General features: G+C 38.3%; 3 protein-coding genes across 13 annotated transcripts in view; 2 read left to right on the forward strand and 1 right to left on the reverse strand.

Annotated features, from left to right (window-relative positions):
- mark3a (MAP/microtubule affinity-regulating kinase 3a) overlaps positions 1–1,865 on the forward strand; it is a 22,398-nt gene extending 20,533 nt beyond the window's left edge. For 5 of the 9 annotated variants that reach the window (XM_053232913.1, XM_053232911.1, XM_026940691.3 and 2 more), the window contains one exon: positions 786–1,865. In XM_053232913.1, the coding sequence (XP_053088888.1) occupies positions 786–1,143 (358 nt within the window). In that variant the 3' untranslated portion in view covers positions 1,144–1,865. The remainder of the gene's footprint in view (positions 1–785) is intronic. The other 4 variants (XM_053232914.1, XM_053232915.1, XM_053232916.1 and 1 more) reach the window with 1 other exon arrangement.
- A 437-nt stretch (positions 1,866–2,302) lies between these two features.
- Positions 2,303–7,751, reverse strand: ckba (creatine kinase, brain a). 2 transcript variants are annotated; one of them, XM_026940704.3, is made up of 8 exons: positions 7,594–7,751; positions 6,637–6,841; positions 5,489–5,643; positions 5,248–5,380; positions 4,125–4,296; positions 3,074–3,197; positions 2,766–2,955; positions 2,303–2,629 (listed from the first exon to the last, which is right to left on the reverse strand). In XM_026940704.3, exons 2-8 carry the CDS (start codon positions 6,827–6,829, stop codon positions 2,451–2,453), a joined length of 1,146 nt encoding a protein of 381 aa, XP_026796505.1. In that variant the 5' UTR covers positions 6,830–6,841; positions 7,594–7,751; the 3' UTR covers positions 2,303–2,450. The 2 variants fall into 2 exon arrangements, with proteins under 2 accessions (XP_026796505.1, XP_026796523.2); XM_026940722.3 differs by lacking the exons at positions 6,637–6,841; positions 7,594–7,751 and adding an exon at positions 5,901–6,519.
- Positions 7,752–8,270: 519 nt separating this feature from the next.
- Positions 8,271–19,819, forward strand: trmt61a (tRNA methyltransferase 61A). 2 transcript variants are annotated; one of them, XM_026940734.3, is made up of 4 exons: positions 8,271–8,413; positions 11,109–11,456; positions 15,065–15,331; positions 18,639–19,790. In XM_026940734.3, the coding sequence occupies exons 2-4, from the start codon at positions 11,126–11,128 to the stop codon at positions 18,965–18,967; spliced, it is 927 nt and encodes a 308-aa protein (XP_026796535.1). In that variant the 5' UTR covers positions 8,271–8,413; positions 11,109–11,125; the 3' UTR covers positions 18,968–19,790. The 2 variants fall into 2 exon arrangements, with proteins under 2 accessions (XP_026796535.1, XP_034158922.1); XM_034303031.2 differs by lacking the exon at positions 8,271–8,413 and adding an exon at positions 8,483–8,653 and having other exon boundaries at positions 18,639–19,819.
- The last annotated feature ends 7,250 nt before the right edge of the window (positions 19,820–27,069 follow it).

The raw sequence follows: 27,069 nt of genomic DNA on the forward strand, positions 1-27,069 counted from the left end.
CTTTCTATGTATTGTTGTGATTACTGTTTTTATTTTGTAATGTGGATTTTTTGTGGGGCTTGCATGCTTAAACAGTTGTGAATTGCTGTCTAATATACGTTTAATTTCCCATGGATTTACTGTCTCCCTTTCCCTTCAAATATGTTTGAACATCATTTATTACTAGAAGTTGGGGCTGGGTGAATTTTTATATTTATATATATATATATATATATATATATATATATATATATATATATATATATATATATATATATATATATATATATATATGTATATATATATATGTGTATATATATATATATATATATATATATATATATATATATATATATATATATATATATATATATATATATATATATAATTATTATTATTATTATTATATATCTAATATTATATAATTCCTCTTAAAAAAAAAAAAAAAAACCACAATACATTTTGTTTGGGGGGAGAACAACAATATTGACTGATAAACTGATCAACCATAACACGTAGCTCGTTGAACAATAAAAATACATTTTGTACTGAATGTTTCATTTTTCCTCCTTTTCTGTTACATAATTTAAGTTTATACAAAATGTCACAGGAAACACTTTTTTTTCTTCTAATTATTGTTTTGCTAGCCCATATTGTTACGATTGTATTGTATAAAAATATTTTCACTTATCACAATATAATTTTGCCACATCACCCACCCCTACTCAACCAGTCCATTGTTTCTTTCTTTTCCACCCTTTTCTCTTTGCATATACCCTTCTTACATTGTTCTTTCCTTCTCTCAGTCGCCATGTACCTGGGGATCAGCAAAAAGATGAAGGGAAAGATGGAAAAGACGGGAAACCCCGCTCTCTCCGTTTCACCTGGAGTATGAACACCACCAGCAGCATGGAGCCAGCCGCCATCATGAATGAGATCCGCAAAGTTCTAGACGCCAACAACTGCGACTATGAACAGCGTGAACACTTCCTGCTTCTCTGTGTCCATGGCGATGGACATGCTGACAGCCTTGTCCAGTGGGAGATGGAGGTCTGCAAACTGCCCCGCCTCTCACTCAACGGTGTCCGTTTTAAGAGGATATCTGGGACATCCATTGCTTTTAAAAACATTGCTTCCAAAGTTGCCAGTGAGCTCAAGCTATGAATATGTCTATAATCTATTCATGTAGAAGAAAAATGAAAGTATTAAATCCTATATAGAGAAACAAAGCTGTACAATCACAAACGTAGCAGTTTGCAAATGTATGGGTTTTTTAACAAACCACTTACCCTATGTATTTGAAATGTATAGACTATAACATTGCTAAAAGCAATAATTTATGTGTCACAAGTTGCTAAACACTGTAAAAGAGAATTGATTTGAATCTTTTGGTTAAGAATGTGCACGCCTAGACACATACACTCTATATCCCTTACAGAGTGAAGACTTGTCAAGATAAAAGACTTGTTACACCTAAAAGTGTAAACCCAGAGATACTTTATTCCTCTTCAGACAGTGTTGCAATGCTATAGGTATTTGGTGTTTTGAGCAGCCTGTGTGTGAAGGTTATGTAAAATCTTTGAAGAGCCAAAATGCTTTTAAAATGCTCGAGTTATTCTGCACCCCAGTCAAGTTGATCAAGGTTCTGTGCTTGTACTTGAATGTGATCCAGCTACCCAGTTTGAGTTCACTTTCACTGTGTGAATGCTGCCAGACTGAAGTGAAACAGGTTTTATTTATTTTATGCCCATCACCCAAGTGTAAATAATGCACCCTTCAATTTAGTTACATTGTTGCCATTCTCATACTCTCAAGAGCTCTAATATTTTAAAGGGCTACTTGTAATTGCTCGCAGTTATGGATTATATTAAAACAGCTGTACATGACTGGCTTCATTGCTGGCTTAATTGTTCTTTCAGTCTACACTCATTAGAAGAAAGGACAGTTGGTCAATGAGTAAAGTGTTTTCTCCATAGTTGAAAATGCATGATTTAACTTGACTTGGTTATATGGGAAGGCAGATAAAGGCACTCAGAAGGCGAGAGTGTACAGAAGGGAGTCCACAACATCGTCCTAGCATGACACTGTACTGAACACTTTGGATACCTGCCTCAACACCTGCAGATGGCCTAATACAAGGACAGGATGGGAGAACACAGAAGTTCCAGTTGTGTTAAGCAATTGATAAATACTGATTTAGGACAAGGCTAAAATGGATTTAACATTGTTCTCTGAAATTGTGTTTAATGATTTAATAGTTCAGTTTATGTTCCATTTGTTTGCTTCCATCACTTAATAGTTGAGACGAGACAAGAGACAGATGTAAACTGGCAGAACTTTTATTTTGTCACCATATTAAAGGTGTCTTAAATACAATATACATTCTTTTATTGATCTCCTAGGAGTGGGATGTGGAGGTGGGATGAAAAGGGGAATTTTGGATGAGCGAGGTAGAAGGATGGTTGCTGGATTTACTTTTGAGCAGGTATGAGGTCATCAATGGCCTGGCCTTTCTCCAGTCGCTTCTCCATCTCCACAAGCAGCTTGACTCCATCTACCACCATCTGAACGAGCTCCACCTCAGAGAAGCCCAGCCGGTCAGCATTAGAGATATCAAACACACCACCCACTGCAGCAGTGTCCACACCACCTAGCACATCGAATACAGCCATTAGTATTAGTGCCAGAACCATCAGCATTATTCCTTACCAACAGCTTACAGAGGGCAGCACTGTGTGCTTCAGACAATAGGTTACCTTCTTATATGGGCCATTTGTAGCATTTACCTGTTCCACGCTTCTGCAGGCGTAATCTCTTGAGCACCTCCTCAAACTTGTTGTGCTTGCTCAGATTGGGGAGTTTGACATGCACACCTCCACGCAGCCCTGTACCCAGGTTAGATGGGCAGGTGAGGACGTAGCCCAGGTGCTCATTCCACATGAACGCATGCCCCTTGCTCTTGAACAGCTCCTCGATCTGAAAGGGTATGAGTCAGTAAGCAGCAGTTTACAGTACAGAGTACGCTGCAAGTTACAGCTCAGCTACTTTAACTGTATGAAGTAATCTCACTCCTGAACGTTGATGAGCAGATTACCTTGGTGAGGCCTGTGCAGAAACGATTAAACACTTCCTTCATGTTGCCACCTTTCTGCATGGAAATGACACGCAAGTGATCCTCCTCATTCACCCACACAAGGAATGTCTTGTTGTCATTGTGCCTGACAAACATTAAAGGGATGATTATTAGCAAATGGAACTGCTTGGTCCCAAGTACTACAAACCAAATTTCTTAAAAATAGCCAGTGTGAATCATAACAGTTCTCTGAACTGAGAATGATATTCAACATGACCACTAACTGGGGACAGCAAAAGCTAGCACAGTCTTTAGTGTATATGGGCCTACCACAATCCTAACAAAGCCAAGAAACATTGTTAAGCACATGAACCACTTTGCTCCATTCATAAAAGTAGCTCTAAAACTGTCAGCACAGAGGTGATATTTATTTACTGAACTGATGCAAGAGCATGTTTCTTTTCATAAGAACTATAAATGTCCAGTGGTATAAACCAGGACCGCTGCCCTCAGTACTGCTAAGTACTAGTGTTCACAGTGGTCAGGGAAGCAGCATTTCATTTATTTGATAAATACATGCATGTTTATTTTAGCATCTATACTATTGGTAGAGAAATAGAATCCAGGTAAATCCACTTCTATTTTGTGTCATGAGACATTAACTATATAGCACAATATTACCACTAGCTAACAGATGTATTTAATATTATCCACCACTCAGAGGCAATATTGAAATAGTATTATTAATAGTGTCTCTAACTGTATCTGTGTCCTTTCAATCCGATGTAAAGAAACACAAATTGCCCTTAAATACATTTAATGAGTTGGGTTACGTGTAATTAGCATTTTAGTTTGTGGCTCATTGATAATTCTTTGCATAAACATAGCTAAAAACATTATGCTGATCTGATCTAGACTGTATATACTTCAGTACATATATATCTAATTAAATACTTGGTGTGTGCAGATAAGTTTATAGGATATAAGGCATCATAGTGTCAGTTTAGCAATACTACCTTCACACAAGTGGTAGCACCCCAGTCTAAATGCTGTATTGTACTCCAACACTTACCATATTCCCCTGGCATCGGGCCAATCACGGGCCATTCCAGAGGCCAAAAGCAGGGGAGACACAGGCTTGTCAAACAGGAAGTGGTCATCAATCAGCTGCTGCTGTTCCGCTTCTGTCATATTTTTCAGAGCATAGTATTTCCCTTTCAGATCTCCACTCAGGGCACCTAAAGCTACAAAAACAGAGAAAAATTCAGTGCATGGTCAATATTAAACATTTCCCATTTGCTACTATTACAGCAATGGTAATGCATTACTCTCTTTTACAGCAACAAAAGAAAAAAAATGCATGTTGGGAAAAGTAAGAGATTCTGTACACATTATGTAGCTTAAATATCACCACCACAAGAAAAAAAATAATAATTGTTCCATATTTTATCTGCAAAAGCTTCAGTGGTTTAGTATACCCAATAAGTACCAACATCTAGGTTTTGGTCCACATTTGTTGGTTTCAGTTGTATGTATCATATCACCACTTGATAAATTAAACACATAAACACATACACAAACACATAAAATCCACAGAAAACAGATTCTTTGGTCTGATCTCAACCCAAGAGCTCTGTAGCAATCACAAGGCGAGAAGAGGGAAGAGAGGAGGAGGGGAAAAAAAAAAAAAAAAGTGACCTCTAGGGCAGTGATCAGAGGCAAAAATGAAGGTCAAATTAGTAGATGGTTTTTGCCAGTTTTGAAAAATAATAGGTCTTAACATACCCATCAGATGAATTTGTGGGTTTATGCTTAAATGGTGCAATGGGTAGGAAAGTGGTGCATATGTACTATTAAAAATGAGAATCCAACAGTTTTTCCCCCACTTTTCATGGCAATTTCAAATTCACTATGGAAAGGATTTGTGAAGCACAACAATAAAAAGCAACTTGGATTAGTTCCACTATTTCACATTTAATTCTTACTAATTTACGCCTGAAATTTCTCTAATCATAACCTTAGCTCCCCCCCCCCATTTAAACAAGCAAGTGTGCAACAGATGTGAATAATTTGCACAGAATTATTTTATGGCAAAAACTAGTGACTAACCAAAAACCCATCTTGATGTGGGGAATAAAAAAAAAAAAAAAGTAAATCGCCACTAGATGGAGCCCTGCTCTACTGTAGAACTATACCTTCCACAGAGAGTTTTTCAATAGCTCTCCTCTCTCCACGACTGCAGTGTGGTGGCAGGCAAAAGCCACGGATGCTCCTGCCTGTTCGCACACGAGAACTCAACACGTAGTTGGGATCCAGATCATCCCCACCCTTTAAAAAAAGAAGAAAAAAAAAAAAAGTAAACGTGAATTAAGCCATACTTCAACTAGTAAAGCCTATAATCAAGAGGACCGCACACATTGCAGTAGTCATGACTACCTTGAGGTTGTCTGGGTTCAGGTCAGTTTTGTGTTTATCAGTGGGTTTGTATCCACCATGTCTGTCCTCGATGACGGGGTCCAGCAGATCCTTAAACACCTCATAGGTCTCCTCATCTCCGGCCACACAGCCCACAGTCATAATGAAGGGGTGGCCTAGGATGGAGACATGGAAAATCAGCTCTACATGCAAATAGATGAGGTTTCACTAAAGACAAACTAGAGTACCTAAGACACGATTACACCAATATGCAATAAACAATCTGTGACTGGAAAATCATTTTTCTTGCTAATCTAATTTAAGCTTTCACAGCAAAACACTTCACTGAAGAGTTTATTCACTCCTGGACTCTGATTCACTTCTTTTTTGTAAAAACAGGATAACTTATTCTAGCCTGAGGGTGTTCTTTTACCGGGATTATCTACACCAGTCTGAATGACATTATCTACGGTGAAGCCGTTGGGAGTGGAACGCTCACGGAGCTTCTTGTACATATCCAGTGTCAGAACTTTGGCCATATGGTTGTTGTGCTGGCTGAGGTCTGGGTATTCCTCCTCAGCAGAGAGTTTCTTGATGGTAAGAGTGCTCATTTTTTGATTGCTACACAAATACAAGAGGACACAAGAACACAATCTACAGAGAAAAGTCATCTGGGGTTTGTAAAAATGAGTTATATTAAAATAAAAGAACAATCAGGTTTCGCCTGCCAATACTCTACTGCTGCTGGAGAGCCAAGACTGTCAATAAGGCCTTTACTCTTGTCTTTTTTTTTTTAAATAAATTCAGCAAGGTCACTGTACAGAACACCATCAATTTGTATTCACCATCTGAAACTGGTCTGGATAGCCTGTATACATTTCTAAAACAAACTATTTGAAGTGTTTGCACAAGATTCCACCAGAACAATCAGCTTTAATACTGGAGTTAAATCTGTTTGGATTTGGAGTTGGTTTCCAACTCTAACTTTCCCTACTCCCAACACACCTGATCCAGACCACGAAGAGCTTGAACTATTGGGCTGATCCTGGTTTGTTGGTAGTAGGAATAAATGACCTAATGAGGAGTTATGCGCTTTCATTGAACTATGATGCTTTGGAGCAGATGGTTTCGGCTTTGTGCTCGGGAAAAAGCCATTTAAGCAGCTTTACCTGGGTTATCGACTCCAGTCTGAATCACATCATCCAGCGTGAAGCCACTCGGTGTCTGTTTGCTGCGCAGGCGCTCGTACATGGCAGGGGTGAGCACTTTGGCCATGTGGTTGTTGTGCTTGGTCAGGTCGGGATACTCTTCTTCAGCCGAGTACTTCAGCTTCAGCTGGTTGTGGGTGTTTCCGAAAGGCATGGCGGAGGCTCCCTGAGTGCACCGAGGAGCGGAGCCCATACAAACATCAGTCAGCGTCTCCACACACACCGAATAATACAATCGTCCAAACAAGGACTTGGTTTTGTTGAATAAATAATAATATCGACAGTTTACCGCTATAAAAATTGAACGCACATTACGAGAGTATAGCCTAGTGCTCATTTGTTAAAATGGGGGGAAATTTTTAGTTTGGTTAAATGGATTAAAAAAATAGAAATCTAATGAAAGTAGCGAATACCCGAACTGCAGAATTGCTTATTACATATCGAATGCTCCTTACCAAGTAAGGTCAAATTAACATGCAGCCTGTAACACACATTTGGCCACACGCAAAAAACTGTCCGAGTATTAAGGAGTGCACGTAGTGTTAAAACAAGCTGAATGTACTGCCTCGGCTAGAAGTGGGGGAAAAAAAAACAAAAAAAAAAAACCCTGTAAGCGCCCCATCTCCCCAAACACTATTAAAAAACAAAGACAATCAAACAAAAAAGATTTTCTGACTACGCATATATGTCAGACGCGCCTGGAAAATCTCTTCACAAAAGTCGTAAAGAATTCAAATGTGTCTGTTCAGAGCAGCAGACACGTCCTCCTTCATCAAAACCAAGTCCTTCATGTTGTAATGGAAAGATTAATCTCATCTGGTGTCCTCAATCTGATCTCCGAATTGCCTTATAGACTTGCAATCTAGCTTTTGCCCTTTTCATTTTCGTTTCTGTTGGAAAAAAGATACATAATCTTACCTGTGGACTACTACTAGATGAAGACGGGTTTGACACAAAAGTCCCCAACTTGTCCCAGCTGTGTACTGTGCTGCAAAGTTATCCTGCTCTCCGGCGAGGGCTTGGGATAGAGCGTTTATTTTATAGTGTGCAAGAGCGGCTCCTATTGGCTAACATTTGTAGTCCATTCATTGGACTAGGAGAATGTGAGGCTGAGGACACAGCATATGGAGTGCAGCTGCAGCATTTAAAAACCTCCAGGGCTCTATCCCGTAGTACTGTATATATAAATAATTTGTATTTTATTCCATTAATGCAGATAGTAGTATGACTACAAGGCCTACGATTTAAACTATTTCAAGCATGATAACCTGCGATATTTGCAAATATCTGTGTACTTTGGAGGAGACACATTTCAGTCATGCATTGCAAAAACGCCTATCTATCTATCTAATATATATATATATATATATATATATATATATATATATATATATATATATATATATATATACACACACACACACATACAGATATGATGTCTTTTTTTATTATGATTTAAATCAGTAAACATTCATCTAGATAGATAGATAGATAAATAAATAAATGGATAGATAGATAGTTCAATGTTTACTGATTTATGCATAATATAAAAAAACGACATCATATCTGTCAATATGCCAGCGAATTACATTTGCTAACAGAAGGTCAAAGAAGCTGTGTCGGCTTTCATTACGTCATCTGTCTGCGACACGTTAGCGGCAAGTCAGTATTGCTTTTCTAACACGTGTGTAGACCGGTTTTGATAGGCAACATAAACCTCAAACTGTTTTCAATAAAGGTAAGTGTCTTGTCAGAATCGTTGTTTACCTGTACTAAAAAAAAAAGCGAACCGTAATACTGTGTAAATTCTGTCTATACTAATGTAAATCTGATATTGCAGCTTGCTAACGTGGCTAGCTAGGATACTGAAGTGAATAAATGATGCTCTAAATGTTTTAGTTAGCTGTGGCTGCATGCTGTGGAAACATTATTTGTGCAGACTCCTGCATGTTTTGCACCAGGCTGCGGCTGTCATGATGTAAGTGTGACTCTAGCTGGACAGACATCCCACCAACAAATCCAGCAGTGTTCTCTTAGCCAACAGCCGTTGTTGCTATTTTTGTCTAGAAATTTGGTGTTAGTTTAAAGCACTTTAGTTAGCTGACTTTACCAACCCATATACGCGAAGGGCTAAAAAAAATAATAATGAATATTTAGATGTCAAATTAATCAAAGATTCTAGGTAATGGTAATTAGGGTATTTGTCAGCTGTAGACATTCCCTTATTTTTTCCTATTTTTCTGCACTAATGCATATCACATTTCATGTGTCCCAATTTTCCAGCAGGTTTTAAATACCATGAATATAGAAAGTATGAAACGCTAAAAAAGACTTGAAAATGTACTTCTTTACGTGGGAAGGACAAAACCCCGACTATTGAATAAAAACCCAGAGGGTGTATAAACTGTGTATAAATTAGCTATGGACACCCAAAATCATTAACGGCTTAACTAACTGTTAAACGCTTGGTAGGTTTTCCAGTGAAGCCAGATAACTTCAGTTGATTCCTAAATGCTTATAGTTACCAACCATTAGAGGTACTTCATAACCAATAAAACAAAAATAGCTAACTTTAGCTGTTCTAAAACACCGATGAACGAGTTGATGCACAGCACTGGAGACTGTGAATCCAGTGATGTATACAGGAGTACTAGACTTCAGCTCCACGGCTAAGCTGGCTAAAGGGTGATCGACGACATGCTTTCTGTAAAGTAGTCTAGTCAGGTTGGGAAAATATAACTTCATTAAAAACAATGTGTAGTTTTTAACACTTGTATCATTAGGACTGGTGTCTACACTTAAGTTGCAGGATAAATTAAATTTACTGTTCAACTTGTGAATACTTCTGGGAACAAATGTGAACTAGCAAAAGTTGCTAGCTCGCTTGACCGCTACAGTGACCTTGCTGAAGTTAAAAAAAAAAAAAAGTTTCCTAATAAAGTGTAGTTTGGTAATATTTTCTATTTTCTCAGTACAGTGACACAGTTTTTGTATAGGCATACACTTACAGGTTGTCCATTTTTACCTTGTCTTCGAGTGAAGTCTTTAGCAGATGGGGACAGTTTAAGCAGAAGGTCGTTATAAGCTAAAGAGTGTTTCTTTAAAAAACAGAATTCAAATAATAACGGTTCTGGAACACACCGCACGTGCAGTGAGGGACAGCGAGACAACAGAGATTCACTGAGTGAAAAATGAAAAGAGAGAGGGAAAAAAGTTCCTACTACTACTAAAAAAAATAATTTAAAAAAACCCTACTACTAATATTTATTTATATAGCAATTTTGAGTCCAAAACTTTTACATAAAAGATTAAAAATTAGACAAAGAATAAATCAATCCATAATCATAAACAATACATATAAGAATAAAATATCTTGAAAATATAAAGTAATAAATAAAGTAAAATCTAAGAAAAAAAAATTAAAACAAGGTATAAAAAAGTGTTAGTACAACAATAAATAAATAACATTTAACAAATAAAACAACTCATATTTAGTATTAAAAATATATATTTTTATATTTTTTTAAATAAAAAAAATTGTAAAGAAAAAAAAAATCTACAAGATATTAACTAAAACTAAATGTATACACACAGTCACAAATGGTATGTTTAATGGAACTGTGAATAAGCCTGTTTGACCAGGCAGGTCTTTTAATCTGGATTTAAAAACATTCAGACAAGTGTTTTTTTTTTGTTTGTTTTTTTTGTGGTCTAGAATGCTGATATAGTTGAGAATGAAGCATAAATGTATTTCACCTCTTACAGCTTGCATAGCTGATAAAGGACATTAAGGAGAGTTATGCTGTTAGGGAATATTGACAGCTATGTAACACCTAGTTCCAGTCCATGAATATGAATGGACAAGCAGTGTTTCAAGAGTACTGATATTTAGTATAACAGCACTGGTACATTTCATTGTTGCATTACTCTGCTTGTCTGTGTTTGCTACATAAAAATCCAATTTTGCAACAGTTCATTACAATGAAACCGTTACTACACTTATTACAGGCCATCAATCAGTCTGTGAATTGCATGGAGACACACAATGCTCTATCCAGCTGTGGCTTCTTTGGGAAATATTTTTACTGACAGAACAAAAATAAACCAAATATTTGGCTGTATTGTGTCTGAAATGTCAGTTAATTGATATTAATTTCTTGTTTATAGTTCTATAAAAGCAATATCACACTCGCAGTCTAGCTGTTGTACTGAATATCAGTACAGCTGTAATTACTGTGGCCGAAATCGAATCACAACCATGCTGATATTTATTACAAGAGCACTCTTGCTCATGTGATTTTATATATACATATATGCACATAAAATGGCTAGAAACAAATTATCCTCTGTTCATCCTGGTGGAAGGTTATGGTTACTGCTATGTCCTGTAAGTAAACACTATCCCACAGCAACCTTTTTCTCCAATATTGCAGCTAATCACAACTGTCCCATGAGTTTTGTGGAGTACTCAGAGTTCATTCAGGAAGGAGATGTGGTCATCATCTTTCTTGGGCATGATTCCATGATGCCCATCAAAGTGGAGTCTGGTGCTCAAACACAGACCCGCTATGGAGCCATTCGCCACTCCACTGACTTAATCGGTCAGCGGTTTGGTTCAAAAGTAACATGCAGTAAGGGTGGATGGGTGTATGTACTGCATCCCACTCCAGAGCTATGGACTGTGAATCTGCCCCACCGAACCCAGATCCTTTACACAACGGACATCGCCAACATCACCCTGATGCTGGACCTCAAACCAGGCTCCGTTGTCTGTGAATCAGGTGAGATGACTGAGGCCGAACTGTCTGTATAGGACTTTGTAGCTAAACACTATTTTCCTATATTATGCCATGATTAACTAAATTAGGAATTAGAGCGTTTGCAAATGTAATCCTTCATTACACATAATCTAGATATTTTGGCCTTTTTCTAAGAAATTATATGGTCATCCATATCTCTAAAAGGCATTTCTGTTGACTGTACTAACTAAGCCAATAGCCCATTCCTTAAATGTTTTATATGGCCAGGCTAAATCTAAAACTCTAAAAGTGATGTCTGATGAGTTCCTAAAATGTCAGTGTTTTTACTGTAGTGAATTATACTATGCGGTGTAATGTTAAGGTTGTGAAGTTGCTATAGGAGTTAATTCTGGTATAGGGCTCCCTGGGGAGTATCTCGGTATTGCAGTGCTCATATTTTAACAAAATGTTTCTCTACCAAAAACTCTCCTTTCGTTCTGCAGTTTTCCTTGATGTCCATGCTGTTTTCAGTTCTGGCATTATGTCAGGTGTATGAGTATTATAACGTTGGTCCACCTGACCTCATTTGTTTATGTATAGGGGCAAGTTTGTCTTTTGAGCATGCATTGGAAAAATGCAGATCTCTAGATTGTTAATAGAAAAACAGCTGAAAAAACCTGCAGTGTCGAGATGGATTAATGAGCAGTCATTTTAAGCACAATGAGTGTAGTGCTTGTTCAAATAGTTACCTTATGTGTGATATGTTAAACTAACTTTACTGAAAGTGACTTTGTGATTGAGCTGAGTAAGCTTGCAGTACTTATCAAGGATTACTTATGCAGGTTTAGGAATGTGTGCTGTTAGGAGAAAGAGAGTCACCTTGTGAATTTAGCTTATGTGTTTCTGTGCGCATTGATTGACACAGATGTGATGCAACCATAAAGGTCCAGTTTAATTTCTAGCCCCACTCTTGAAGTGCCCATGAAACAACAGCTTACTGTGGCACTGTGGGTTAGTTGATACCCATTAAAATGGATGTCTAGAGCTTCTTCTACATGTCTCTTGGTATTTTGAACACCTAGCCTATAAGTCAGTACAAATCAAAACTATTGCAAGAATATTGGAGTTTCTCTCATTTTAATTCACAGGGCTTTTTTTCCTGGTAAGAAATATCGATGACTCACTATAAATTTGTTTCCAGTCAAATGGTATGTCTTTAGAAAGCTTATGTGCCTCCACTGTAAGCAAAAATTCTACCAGTTATTAATCATTTTGGTAGTGACGTGGCATGAATTGAACACTTCTAGCACATCCCACCTTTCCCTTCCTAACTTAGTATTTCAAAGGAAAATTTGTCAGCATACAGAATCAAACCACAACCCCTTAGCTTTTTCATGTCGCTAAGATAGTACAAGGATCTGCGTCATAGTGAGACCTTTGCACTTCTTCTTTAGTTCCTTGTGAAATTTATGAAGCAACTACAGACTGGCGCCTTTAAATGGTTAAATGCGAAAACATTTTGTTTTGGCCACTCATTTTATTTATTTATTTATTTATTTTGATCGTTGGAAAAAATTATTCCCCCCACTGTTTTCAATAATGCTTTGCTTCTCCCTGTATCCTCAGGTCTTTATGTTTATGTGGTGTTTTTCCGTCTCCGTGTGTGACTCCTTTCTCTGTTTGTGTGGTGTTTTCCTTCCCGTCTGTTTGCTCATTCACTAAGTGGGAGCAACTCGTAGTCTGAATGGATCTATTTAATGGCCTCAGAGCACATACACACCCTCTCAGTACTCTGCAGCCACCTCACTTTAGCTGGATTGTTCAACTGTGTGGTATACTCCTGCTAAATGATTTTTGAGCAATGCTTTAGTGGAGAGCTGAGCAGAGTCTCTCACACACAGTTTGCAATTGTTTTGTGATTGATCAGTACTGCTAGTGGTCAGTACTGACTTTAGTATATATGAGCTGTATAAAAAAATTGTGCTTCTAGGTTGCTTTGTGGTTTGTTGTTCAGTCCTTTCTTGTGGTGCCAACTCTTTTGTTAGACTTATCTCATAAGTATCTTCTTATCTCATTTGCCCTCTTGGCCACTCTGATTTGCCCTTCTCCTTTCCTGATCTATGATCCTGAGTTCAGCTATCCTCTTCCATCTGAATACCACCCTGTGGACCAAACATTGCCTGCATTGTTGTAGTAAAACAAAAGCTATGGTGATGTAACACTGTGGACAGAAGGAGTTGGCATGTACAGTTCTCTGTCTTTCTGTGTGTTTGCCTGTATATTTGCAACTTGCATGTGTATGTGTAGGTAAGTGGGTTACTTTGTTCTAATCTGCTATATTCTCTTAATTTACAGTATATGGCTAAAAGTTTGTGGATGCCTGGCCAATCACACTCATATGTGCTTTTTGAACATCCCATTCCAGATTTAGTCCGCCTTTGCTCTTATAATAACCTCCACTCTTCTGGGAAGGCTTTTCACTAAATTTAGTTGTGTGGCTGTGGGGATTTGTGAGCATTCAGCCTCAAGAGTGTTAACGAGGTCAGGCACTGATGTTGGACGAGGCCTGGTCATCATCAGTGGTCATCAGTGGGGTTGAGGTCAGGGCTGTGTGCAGGACACTCAAGTTCTTCCACTCCAAACTTGGCAAATTGTGTCATCATGGAGCTCGCTTTCTCCACAGGGGCATTGTCATGCTGGAACAGGTTTGGACCCCTTAGTTCTAGTGAAGGGAAATTATCATGCATACAAAGACATTCTAGACAATTGTATGCTTCCACCATTCTCGCAACAATTTGGGGAAGGTCCACATATGGGTGTGATGATCAGGTGTATACATACATTTAGCCATATAGAGAAAGTATTGACTGGCTCATTGGTTACTTGATGAGTAACACTGAGCTACAATCAGATGAATATTTCTCTAGTGAACTTTTATTTACCTGTGTAGGTGACCCCAGTATAAAAGGTATGTAACTTTAGTCATGAGTTTCTTTGGCTATGTTAAGACATTTTGGTAAGATTGTCTGCATTCTGAACGGCAAAAAAGCCCACATGAAATATAACTGATCTAATCTGATTTAGAGGTTAGCACACTGGGGGGGGGGGGGGGGGTAACTTTACAGTTTCAGGGTCTCCTGGTTTGATCCTGAGCTTGGATGACTGTCTGTGAAGAGCATGGTTTTCCATGTCTGTCTGGGTCCTCTGGTTTCCTCCTGCCTCACAAAACCATTTTGTTAGGTGAATTGGCATTTGTATGTGACTTCAGAATTCATGTTTTTTTGATGTTTGGTGCATGTTCTTTGGCACGAGGACAACAATACGAACAAAATCCAGCATAAAGCCAGGTAATGGAAGAGCCTTGTCTAACTATAGAGCCCTAATTGAGAGCTGAAATGCACATAGCATACACCACCCTCTTCAGTCTTTTGTCACTGCCTGTGCTTAACATATTCTATAGCAAAATCTCGTCTTGAAAGTACTCGGTTGCTGCCTTTCTTTCATCTGCCTGACAATAGTTAGTGTACACACACCTGCATCATTACTATAACCTAAAATCAAATATAATAAATGAATTGAATTTGCCCTGTTGTGTAAACAAAGCCTGGTATAAATGCTTTTCCTTTTTTGCATGCGAATGTGTGAGACAGGCACTGGCAGCGGCTCACTGTCCCACGCCATTCTCCGCACCATCGCACCCAGTGGCCACCTGCACACAGTCGAGTTCCATGCCCAGCGGGCAGAAAAGGCTGCACAAGAGTTCAGAGATCACAAGGTGGGCCATCTAGTGACTGTCCGAAACCAGGATGTGTGTAAAGATGGCTTTGGTGTTGTGGGTGTAGCCGATGCAGTATTTCTGGACATCCCCTCACCATGGGAGGCCATCATACATGCCAAGAAAGTATTCAAACGCAGGGGTGAGTATGTGTCTCTACATGCACTTGTTTTTAAAGGGCGTGCAGCTAAATGTTAAGATTCTGCCTCTACCCAAGATTACTGAATAAGGAAAACTGTCACTGATGTACTCAATTTGATACTGTAGATTTCTTCTTGTTCAGGTCTAGGCTGCCTTCTGGTAGAGAAAATGGTGTCCGTGCCCTATAGTTATATATCATAACACCCAGTCAGGTGCCCCTGAACACCTGTCCCATCTCTGACATGCTACATACATGTGCTAAGGGTTTTAAGTGTCCTGGTGTCTAGATGCCTTGCTATTATTGTCCTCTTAGTGAGGAAGTATGGACTGGTAACAGTCATTTTTCTGTGAATCATTTACTCATAAGACTGAGTGGAAACTTCATCTTTGGATAACACTATTCACCCTGTTTTCTGAAGCTCACATACAACATATTAAAAAAATATAGAATACTAAATCTGGTCACACTGGTCATACAAGGAGAAATGTACTACATACTATTATGTTTTATGTTGTATCTGGTTAAGCTTCTGTATATTTTTATGTTCTTTCTTTCTGATTTTCTAAGTTTATGTCACAACATTGTTATGGAAACACAACAGAATACATAGGAACCCATCTGAGGAAATATCATGTCTCTCACTTCTATTGCCGCGTCTTATTGAAGGTCATTGATTTTTAAACTAGCGTCCCCCCTCATTTATTTAATAAATGACAATGAATTGATAAGGTTGTATGGGCAACAGTTTGTATAGCATACAGTTAATTTTTTACGACCCTTCTCCCTGATGTTTGTTGGTGGCTGTGGCCAAAGAGCTCTGTGCATAGGTGCTCAAGCATGCAGCCCCGTTCCTGCATCTGAGTGGCTTCATGTCCAGCAAACAGGCCTGGACTAGTCAGCTGCTCAGCTCATCAGAGCTGCACTGTGTGTCATTAATCAAGGCTTCGCTGCACTTGTGAATTGAGTGGTAGGGGTGTTAATTTCTTTTAAAAATTGCATTTAACTGTAATGTTTCATTTTTATTTGTTTACCAAGCAGAATGGTTTATATGTGCATATTGTAAATTAACTACAAATATACATCACTTTTAGGGCACATAATAAAGTATGCCATAAATGGCATGCAAATGGAATGCATTTATTCAAAGCCCCTTTCCTACATCAAGCGACACAAGGGTCACATATCCAGAAAGTTCAGGGAACTTGTTTGAGGTGATTAAAAGCCCAGGTTCCACTTTTAAACATTTAAATGTGGATTCTGAATAAAGAGATGTTATGAAAAGTCTAATAGTTTTCAACAGTGAAATTCTGCCTCTCCTCTGTCATAAATGACCCTTTTGTAGGTTCATTGTGTTTGTCTCCGTTTAGAAGCTTGCATGCAGTTATGTCCATATAATTTGTCTTCTCTCTCTCTCTCTCTCTCTCTCTCTCTCTCACACACACTCGCACACATGTACAGATACACAGTGACAAGCTTTTGACCATAAAGGGATAGATTGTGAGACTGCAGAGAGGTTAGCTTGAGGGAAAGGGATTCCTTATTGAGAGAACTACAGTATAAATGTAGGGTTTATCACTTGTTGGTCCTATTCAAAGTTCTTCTAAAAATTACTCTGTCATGAAGCCTTCTTATTGAGCAGCTTTGAACAGTGTGCATGGTGCGTGTGTCCTGCAGAGTGGTTGATTGAGCTTTGTGTAGCTTCAGGTCACATTTATAAAAAAAAAAAAAGATGCATGTAAGGAGGTGATAGATGTCAGGTCCCTGCTGTTGTGAATCTTCTAACTCCTAATTCTCTCTTTTTCCTTCTCTTTCTGTGTAATTCTGTCATTATTTGAATGATTGCCTACCCATGTTTAGTGCTTGAAGAGCATGGAGGACTCCCACGCTGCCATGACTTTCCTCTCTCCAAGGCTGCTGTTGCCAGGAAACCATGAGCCTGTGTTTATGACTTGGTTTGCATGGAATGGCCTTATTTGTCTGTGGAACATTTCAGGCATACTTAGACTCTCTCTCTTTCTATCGCCCTGTCTCTCCAGGTTCTTTATTACTTTATTATTTCACTGTATTTTTTAAATTCAAACTATTTAGCTTTTGACTGCGTCCATAAAGTCTGTCAGCAGACGAAAGCACTCCCCACCACACAGTTAATTGAGTAAAATGTAGACCACTCACCACATGTACACACATTCCCTTTGGGTGAGTGAGTCTCTGTTTCTGTTCATTTGGGTGAGTTTCTGTGTCCGTAGTACTACTGGCTCGCTGCACTGGCAAAGTACTCAGCTATCTTTCTTTTTTTTTTTTTTTTTCTTCTTTTCTTTTCTTTTCTTTTTTTTTTTAAATCAGAACATGCTGGGGTGGTTTCGAGATAAGTACCCCTGAGAAACACAGTCTAACTAGAAGAGAAGGGAAATTACCAACCATTAGCTTCACCCCTCCTCTTTCTCTCCTTACACCGCTTGCTCCATGCATTTCTGCTGATTGTGTACTTTAAGCACATGCTGTGAACAGACTTGTCGCTCATCTGCACTTTACTACTATTCGCTATGGCACTTCACCATGCTTTATTGCTTAGTCTTTTATTTTGCCCCATGTCTTTTTCATTTGTAAAAAATGCTTTGTAGAGCAGTTTGGTATTCTGAAACATTTCGAACACAGACTGGTAGTGAAGTAAAAGAAGACTTCATTGTGTTCTTGTCTAACAGGCTACATTTATATTTTTTGTCTGTTAATGTGCTGTTGCAAAAGGCTGTTTAGGGGTCTGTTTAGAATTTTGCCTAGCTGAGGCAGTCTAACGAGAGAGAACTAGTATAGTATGAAGGCACAAATCATTCTGCAAGAGTTGCCTTACATTGCAACAAGTGATTTCATAGGAGGCATGTAAAAATGTTAAGGTTAATGGGATATCTTACACTTTTGAACTTTTGATCTGTATAAAGTTTACCTTATCAGAGGCATTGCCTCTGCAACTGGCTTCTTGGTCAATTTTGTTCTGTCCAGTGCTACAATCAATAGCATGAGTGAGTGTGTGTATATATGGTCATTTAAATGTAACACAGTCTGGTACGTATTATAGATGTATAACAGTTTACCAGAGTTATGGATTAAATGTAGATGTAATGGGTAATTTTTTTCTGTGCTCACTTTTCCCCCTATGTTTACGTTTACATTTGCATGGAATTGTCCTAACGATGTTTGAAGATTTTTTTTTAAAAATGTGTTTGGATCATATGTGCTAACAGTCGGGTTTCTTTGAGATTATAATGCATACATAACTCTGCGCCCCTGTTTGTCTCTTCTCTCTCTGCAGGGGGTCGTTTGTGCTCCTTCTCTCCATGTATTGAGCAGGTCCAGAGGACATGTGAAACTCTGCTGGATCATGGCTTTGAGGAGATCTGTACTCTGGAGGTTCTGCAGAGGGTACACGACGTCCGATCTGTCACTCTGCCCTTACCGGACTTCGGCCCGGAGGAGGGTGGAACAGATAGTACCAAGATAACTTCTGGCCCTGCTCCAGAGGAAGTTCCATCTGCAGCAAACCCCAGCTACTCTTCAGTAACCTGCAGGACTGCCACTCCACCTAGAGAGATGGCTGGACACACGGGTTACCTCACATTCGCTACCAAACCACGGGACTAGAATACTATGGGAATGGAGTGAGATGGATCGAGTTACTAATTGAAGCATGAGTGTAGACTTTAACTCTGCGCTCATTTTTTCTTACAGTCTTTCATGGTGTATATGAACATCTCTTTATATTAAGATACAGAGATGGAATTAATCAGAGATGGGAGACCACAGATGTTTTGCAAATAGGCTAGATGATTTTAAAATACTTGTTTATTACTGTTCATTGTTCTTTGTGTAAGAACAATCTTTAATTTCATCCAAAGTATGACAATGAATTTTAATAATGTTATTTTTTTTTTTAGTTTTTTTGTTACAATAAATTTAAAATGAGAGGAAATATATTCTTCTAATCTTGATTGTGTTTTTCTTCATTGTGGATGTTACCACATACTGCTGAGGCTTTTTCCATGTACAATTGCCAAGTCCTTTTTATCTGACTTTAGAAAATGCAAGACCCTTGAGTTGTTTAACGCAATGGCAAGATATGTGGAATGGAGAAATTTAGAGTAATCAGTGATCAGTCTGTTTATTAATGTTAATTGAGTTTCTAGCTGGGTAAATTCTCACTGCTGATAGATGTGTACATTCCAGTAAATATCTGCATGTTTAATAGAGCAGAAGTTTACCACAGTACTGTAGCTCTCATATCTTATCTAAAACTGGAAACAGTTTTCCCTTACTTTTCCCCCAGTCCAGTTGCCTTTGTGATTTGGAGGATTTATAAACCGTCATCACTGAGGTCTGGACACCATAAAAGGTATTGCTCCCTCTGTGCTCTCATTGTGAACACAGATGTGTTCACAGATATCCAATGTTTATGCATACACTCTGACTTCATTTATATATCTGTTTTCTAAATGTTGTTTGTGTTTCTTTCTGCCTCTCCTCTGCATAGCATGTCACCTATATTCAGTTTCAAATGTATAACAGTTGTGTCTTGCAGTGTTTATTTTCTGCTCAGATGCATGTTCTGTTGTCTGAAGGGTACTAACTCTATTTGCATTTTATATATATGAAGAAGGTAGGAAATTATGCAGTGCTTTTCATAGGTTGCACATGGAAAAATTACCTTTGACCATATATAGCATGTGTGACAGTGTGGGTAAATAAGGGTATGGCGAGCGGCTGATGTAACAGTGGGATTGGTTTGTGTTATTTTGAGCCTGCTGTTCCCTGGTTAGAGTAGGGAAGGGATAGACTGAGGGATGAGAATAGAGCTGAGCGGTGGCCCACCCGTGTCTGTTCTCCACTCAGCACTGATGTTCTAAGCTGCACTATACAGCACTAGAATAGCACCTTTACACCCTGCAAATCCATACACCTTAAGCAGCTTCCCTTCAGATTCACAGCTCCTTGATACATGCTCTCATACTCTCTTTCACACACTCGCACTCTATCACATACGCAGTGAAGAAAATACCAGGCTGTGGGACTCACTTTATGGCATGTGACTTAGTGAACAGAAAGGTGTGTGTTAAGAGTTTTTTACTTCAAAATACTGCTTTATCATCATATCAAGACTGTTAGATTAGTATATGTATGTTTATAATTAAGAAAATGGGGTTTAGAAGAATATTTATAGATGCTGAAAACAAGTGACTGTTCCACTAATGGAACAATCAATGCACCGCTGATGTAGCTACTTTGATTGACATTCCAAAATATTCTACTTTTACCATCAATATCAAGAAATACTTTTACCATCAACCTTTAAGTGCTTACCGTTAGCCATTATCTAAATGCTGTCTCATTGATGCATGCACACACTGCTCTTTACTCTCTGAGTTAACCCCTCTTAATCCTGAAGAGGAAGCAAAAGGCATAAAATATCAGTGTTAAGCTTGGATAAGCAGTGCAGGCTTGTGGTGTTGGTAATTTGGATTGGTAAATCTCTTAAGAATGTTTAGGATTGTGAGATCTTAGGATTCTCGCAGTTGAACCCTCAAGTGAATTCTCAGCTGTATGCTTGGATTGCAACTCTTCAAGTATAAAGTCATCTTGGATAAAAGTGTCTGCCAAGCAAATACACATCAAATACACCCCCCCCCCCCCCCCCCCCCCGACCTGATAACACCATTAAATGTTTCTTTCCTAATGGCCTTACTGTGGCTTGAGACCTGCCATTTTTCTATTAATGTTTCTTTAATAGTCCTAGCAGTTTTGGATAGACTAACAGATATTGCTGTAGTATGTAGTATGCAGCTTCCATTTGTTCTTGAACTCTAGGCTCAGAGATGATAAATAGTTGGCCCTGAGCTCAAAATGTAGCCAAGATGTCCAGTGTTGTGAGCATGAATCATGTGGAGGTTGTCTGTTGTCTATTTTACTGATTATAGTACAGTTAGATTTTCCCGTTGATGGGAGTAAAAGGAGGAACAGTTGAGAGTTAGCAAAACTCAAGCTAAAGAAGATTAGTCACTGGACACACAGACATTCGTAGGGAGAGGACAAGGGTTTGGTGATGTGTGTTGCAGAACATTATTTGAATCTTGTTGAATATTTTGTTCAGTTCATATTTTATGTTTTCGGTTTCATTACATATTTATAGTGTGCACAACTCCATGCATATTATGATTTTTGATATTCTCTGTGGTTTTCACTTGTTCATGCTAGTGAAATGACAGGATACACAGCATAATGTGTCTTTACTGTGTGAAAATGTTTCATACCACTGGAGATGGAGGATCTAGAATGTTCGCCAAAAAAATCACGGGATTCCCCTTCCAGACACAATCACATGATTCTAAGACATTGCTGCTCTGTAGACTGAGACCAGGCTAGAAAATTCCGTCAACACTTTTACACAATCTTTATTTCAGATAGATGGATTATACATATATGTATAACTTCCAATTATGAAGGTTTATGAAGATGTTTGTTTAACTAGGACCAAATGACAACATATATAAATTTTGACACATCCCTTCCACACATATTGGAACAGCAAGGACAATTATTTTGTTTTTGCTCTACACCAAAGAAATTTGGGTTTGGGATCAAGAGATGAATATGAGACAATCAGAATTTCAGGTTTCATTTCCTGATATTTACATGTAGATGTAATAAAAAACTTAGAACATGGCACCTTTTGTTTGAATCCATCCATGTGTGATCTGAGTGATCTAAAATATAACATGTTATATTTTAAAACAAGTTAGTGACAGGTGTTTCTCGTTGCCCAGGTGTGCCCTGTTAGATTAATTGTTTAAACAGTTAATAGCTCTGAATGTCTACACTTGGTTTGAGCCCTGGGTTTTACCTCTGAAGACTGCTTTTGTTGTTAAAAAGGATAAACCAATATGAAGACCAGAGCTATATCTATGGGAGCAAAGCATGCCATTTTGAAGCTGAGAAAAGAGGCATATGCATTGGGCATATGTCCTGAATAAGAAAGAAACCACTGGTGTACTGACTAACAGACATCAAACAGGTCGGCCAAGGAAAACAATAGCAGTTGATGACAGAAACATTGTGAGAAAAACCCCAAAACAACAGTCAGTATCATCACCAACAACCTCCACAGGTGAAGGTATCACAATCCACTTTTCAAAGAAGACTTTGAGAACAGAAATATACCACAAGAACCACTCATCAGCAGTAAGAATCAGAAGGCCTGATTGGAATTCTCAAAGAAATACAGAGATGTTCTGGAACCAAGATTAACCTCTACCAATGTGATGGAAAGACGAAAGTGTGGAGAACGAAATTATCTGCTCATGATCCAAAACATACAAACTGATCTGTCAAGCATGGTGGAGGCAGTGTCATGGCTTGGGCTTGCACGGCTGATTCTGGAATGGGCTCACTAATTTTATTGATGATGTAACTCATGATGGTAGCAGCAGAATGAATTCAGAAGTCTACAGAAACATTCTGTCTGCCAACGTACAGAGAAATGCATCCAATTTAATTGGGAGGTACTTCATCATGCAGCAAGACAATGACCCAAAACACACTGCCAACACAACAAAGGACCTCATCAAGGGAAAAAGTGGAAGGTTTTAGACTTGCCAAGTCAATCACCAGACCTTAAACCAATTGAGCAGCATTTCCCCTCCTGAAGAGGAGACTGACGGGAGAAACCACCCAAAACAAACATCAACTGAAATAAGCTGTGGTACAAGCCTGGGAAAGCATCACAAAAGAAGAATGCAACAGTTTGGTGATGTCAGCGGGTCTCTGGCTTGATGCAGCTATTGAAAGCAACTAAATATTAAGTGTTATTTACTTTAATATACTTTAAGACTCTCTGTTCCTATACTTTTGCTCACCAAAAAATTGGGTGGTCTGCCACCAAAGGTGCCATGTTGTAAGTTGTTTAAAACATCTAGATGTAAATATCAGGAAGTGAAAGCTGAAATTCTGATCTATCTATCAATTCATTCTCATATTCATCTTTTGATCTCAAACCCACATGTTTTCAGAATATAGCAAAAACAAAAGATCTGGACTTGTCATTCCAATACTTTCAGAGTAGACTGTATTTATATTTGTATTTGTATTTGTATAGCAGCTCTGATAATTTCTTTTGTAGCTTCCTGTGTCCAAGGAAGAAAAATAGTAAAGCACAGTCATTTTGTACATCCTGGCCACTGCTCTGATACTAGTGGCCAAATGGTCCAATTAATAATTGGCTACAAAAACCTGGAAGCAGAAAATATAATAGAACATTTTATTATTTAGTTCATTGCAGCATGAAAAACTAACTGCTATCACTGGGATATTTAGTAACTGCTTAGTAATACTGTCATTGCTGAGGATCAGATTCTACACAGATTGTATGCAATATAACCCCATAAATTTCCTTTTTACATTGGCTGCTTGATTGTCACCATTTTATTGGAACTGTAAAGTAACTATAAAAGTGTAATAATGAAAGCCATCCAATGAGGATAATATAGTCTCAGGCCATGTTTTAATGTCTGTATGTACACACCTAGAGTGCACTTTGTTCTGCTGAGTCGCTGCTGGTTAAGTGCATTTGGATATGTGTGGCATATGGGCTTGGCAGGTGGAAGCCACAAGACAGACTGGACTCAAAAACAACCTCAGCTCTGGAGTAGGTATATACTGTAGAGAAAGGTTGCTAATTCAGTTTGGACAGTTTTTATATTAACATAATGATTATAGTGCTAAACTAATCAAAGTTTGTAGACTGCAGAAATGTGTGCCATTTCAAAACTGCTGAGGCTTTTGTAGCACTCAAAAAGCGGATAAAAGAAATCATTAATACAGTGAATAATGAATGTATGTATGCATGTGAGTGGGTGGTCCAGCTCAGCTGATGAAGGAAGGCGGTAGTGGATGACAAGATGAAGGGATAGAGCAACTGAGAGAGGAGGAAGGGCCTTTTGTTATCTGTCTTGCGAATGTGACATTCACTCTAGATTTGGAAAGCTGCCTAACTACCCGGGAACATGCTAACAGGCTAGTGGACACTGCCCTTCCTTTGCCCCTTAATATCTATAACAAGCCTTTGCATTGCAAAGTGATTAAATATAAATGTCCTCTTAAGGCTAAAGTCTGATTTCACATGAAAATATATCATATATCAAAATATATATAAATATCAGCTGCTGTTGGTAATTTGACCTCTTCTAAAATCTGACTCTGAGATGATTGAGTAATGAAATACATTGTTAGAATCTTGTGCAACACAGTACAAGAAGAACCGAGAATGAATAAGGTCACTTCAGAGATGATTACTTTTCATGTGATTATGAATCATTATGTAGGGACTCATGTGTACGTGCTGCTGGCATAGACCAGGTTTCATAAGTAAAGTGTGTCCTGTTCTCTGTCTGCTTACCTATGTTATTGGGTCTTAATGTTTTGTCCTAAAAGATATGTTATCTTAAGATTAAGTGTGTCTTCCAGCACAATGGGACATCAAAACTTCCCTAAGCTGGCTGGAAATGAGGATGTAGTCAAAAGTTTGTGGCTTATTCCATGATTGTGAGATGATAATTTCAACACGTCCACACAGAACCCATGTGACTGATCTCCTTCATGAATATGTGCACAGACAGAGAATTACTTGCTTCCTCCTTCATATGCAAATGACTGACTTTATGACCTTGTGTGAGTCTATGCCCCAGAGTGAGTATGTGCACATATGTAGATATCTGCTTACTGAATTGAGTATATCAGAAAACTATTTACAAGGAGTAGTGCTACAAAATGAACACCTTGGAGACAGAATCCAAATCCATAAACTATGCAGATCAGCTTCCTGTAGAATGCCAGAACTAACACTTGGTGAGACTCGTACGAAGCGCAAGCTTCACTCCTGCTCTCAGGTGTCACGCGGCTGTTTGGAGTAGATAAGCTCAGTTACGTTTGTGTTGGGCTCTGACCTTCACTCTCTGGCGCCTGGCACATACCACCAGTCAAGAGTATGTGCAATTTTACTCAGATCTAGGGCATGGTGCAGAATTCATTCAGTTTGTCATTGGACTATGTTGTGCCAAATCAGTCCTTGAAGACCACAATCTAGTGTTTGCCCATTTGTGACACAATTCAGCTATCCAGTTATTTCTTATGAGCTTTAGAATTGAATTTGGTGTGTCCTAGCCTCCCTGTTTTATGAACTGCCCACTATCTGAACAGTGGTGAAAATCGTTCTAAATTTTATTACAATTTTATTTAATTTATTAAAGATGCATTGTTATATCATATGAAGCTAGCAATCTAATAATGTATCAGTGTTCCAAATCTCTTTCTCCTTCAGCATTCTACACCTTGTGAGCTTCTCATTTTTATAATAGTGCCTCTGATATGCAGTGTCTCAGCTTGACTTGTCCCTGGTTACTGCATTAAGAGCATTTTGCATGTGCAGAGTACCAGCGTTGGTTTATTTTAATCTGGTTTTCTGTTTGCTAGCGTGAGGTGGCGTGTCACACATTCCACTCAGTATTCGTAGTGGAACACTCTGACCTGTTCAGGAGGTATAAAACCATGCATGCACACAAGCATGTACAGTGATGAAAACTATAGGATGATCCACAAATAACTGTAAAGATTTTTTAAAGTGATGAGCTGCTTTCTCAAAGAAGATTGTAAATTTGGAAATAGTCCACACAAGCATTGGAAGAATGTGGGCGGTGTTTCTGGTCAAAAAAAAGAATTTTAAGCCAGCAGAAAACTTGAGCAGATGGTGAGCAGAGCTTAAAAATAATTAGACATAATCACTCATCTGTAAACTGCCTGTATGTAATGGCCAAAAAAATCACCTCTGACTCCTATCTCCCAGAACACTTCATATTTTAACCCATTTCTTCATTCAGTTGCCAGAACAAGACAATTCAGGAACAGTTTCTATCCCTGAACCATTAGAAAGCTCAAATCCTTATTTTCCCCCTTGAATTAATTAAATCTTTGCATGTTCTTTACTGTGTCATTTCAGACATCAGTAGTTTATTGTCATTACTGTAATCTTCTTGATGTCAAAATTTATAATTTATGTGGTATTTCAGATATGTTGCTGTTTGTCTATTGTCTTGTCACACCCCCCGTCATAAAGTTTAATAAAAGAGAAAGGCAAAGTGGTGCATATGGGGTTAAATATGTAGTGTGCTGGGAACTATGGTATATGCATATGCAGCATGGTCACTCAGCACAATACACTCTGCAGCCCTGACAATATGTTTATACGCATTGTACTTTAAACTTGTGCAGTCATTGTTGTTGGTTTTTTTTTCATGAATTAGTTTGTTTATTAGTTAATTTGTATTTTTCTAAATTACAAATTGATAAGCCACATAAGCCGTCCTGGTCTGTGTCAACTCTCTTCCACAAGGTCTTAGACAATGAATTAAGACAATTCAGATGGTCACTGAAATGATTATGCACCATAATGGACCCAAATTATACAGCTGCACAGTAAAGCATCTTTTCAGAGAACCCATGCAAAATCACAGGAAAGCATAACACAAAAAATCATCAATAACTATTGAATCATTTCATATAATGTTATGCTCAAAATACATCCTGTCTCTGTTTCCCAAGATTTCTGCTGACAGGCTGTCATTCCATTGACTGTATATTGGTTTTAATATGCGGTCTTTATATGTTTCTCACAGAAAGCAGGGAGAAGGAGATGACTTTTGCAG

The sequence above is a fragment of the Pangasianodon hypophthalmus genome, chromosome 3 (assembly GCF_027358585.1).
Source record: "Pangasianodon hypophthalmus isolate fPanHyp1 chromosome 3, fPanHyp1.pri, whole genome shotgun sequence".
Lineage (NCBI taxonomy): Eukaryota > Metazoa > Chordata > Actinopteri > Siluriformes > Pangasiidae > Pangasianodon > Pangasianodon hypophthalmus.

Bases quoted from the DNA above. Each gene is read 5' to 3' on its own strand.
- trmt61a (XM_026940734.3), top strand. From the start codon at position 11,126: ATGAGTTTTGTGGAGTACTCAGAGTTCATTCAGGAAGGAGATGTGGTC. The intron at 11,457-15,064 runs GTGAGATGACTG...TGTGTGAGACAG, and splicing joins CTCCGTTGTCTGTGAATCAG to GCACTGGCAGCGGCTCACTG. The intron at 15,332-18,638 runs GTGAGTATGTGT...CTCTCTCTGCAG, and splicing joins GAAAGTATTCAAACGCAGGG to GGGGTCGTTTGTGCTCCTTC.
- ckba (XM_026940722.3), bottom strand. From the start codon at position 6,138: ATGACTTTTCTCTGTAGATTGTGTTCTTGTGTCCTCTTGTATTTGTGT. The intron at 4,297-5,247 runs GTATAGTTCTAC...CTGTTTTTGTAG, and splicing joins TGAAAAACTCTCTGTGGAAG to CTTTAGGTGCCCTGAGTGGA. The intron at 3,198-4,124 runs GTAAGTGTTGGA...AATGTTTGTCAG, and splicing joins CCCGATGCCAGGGGAATATG to GCACAATGACAACAAGACAT.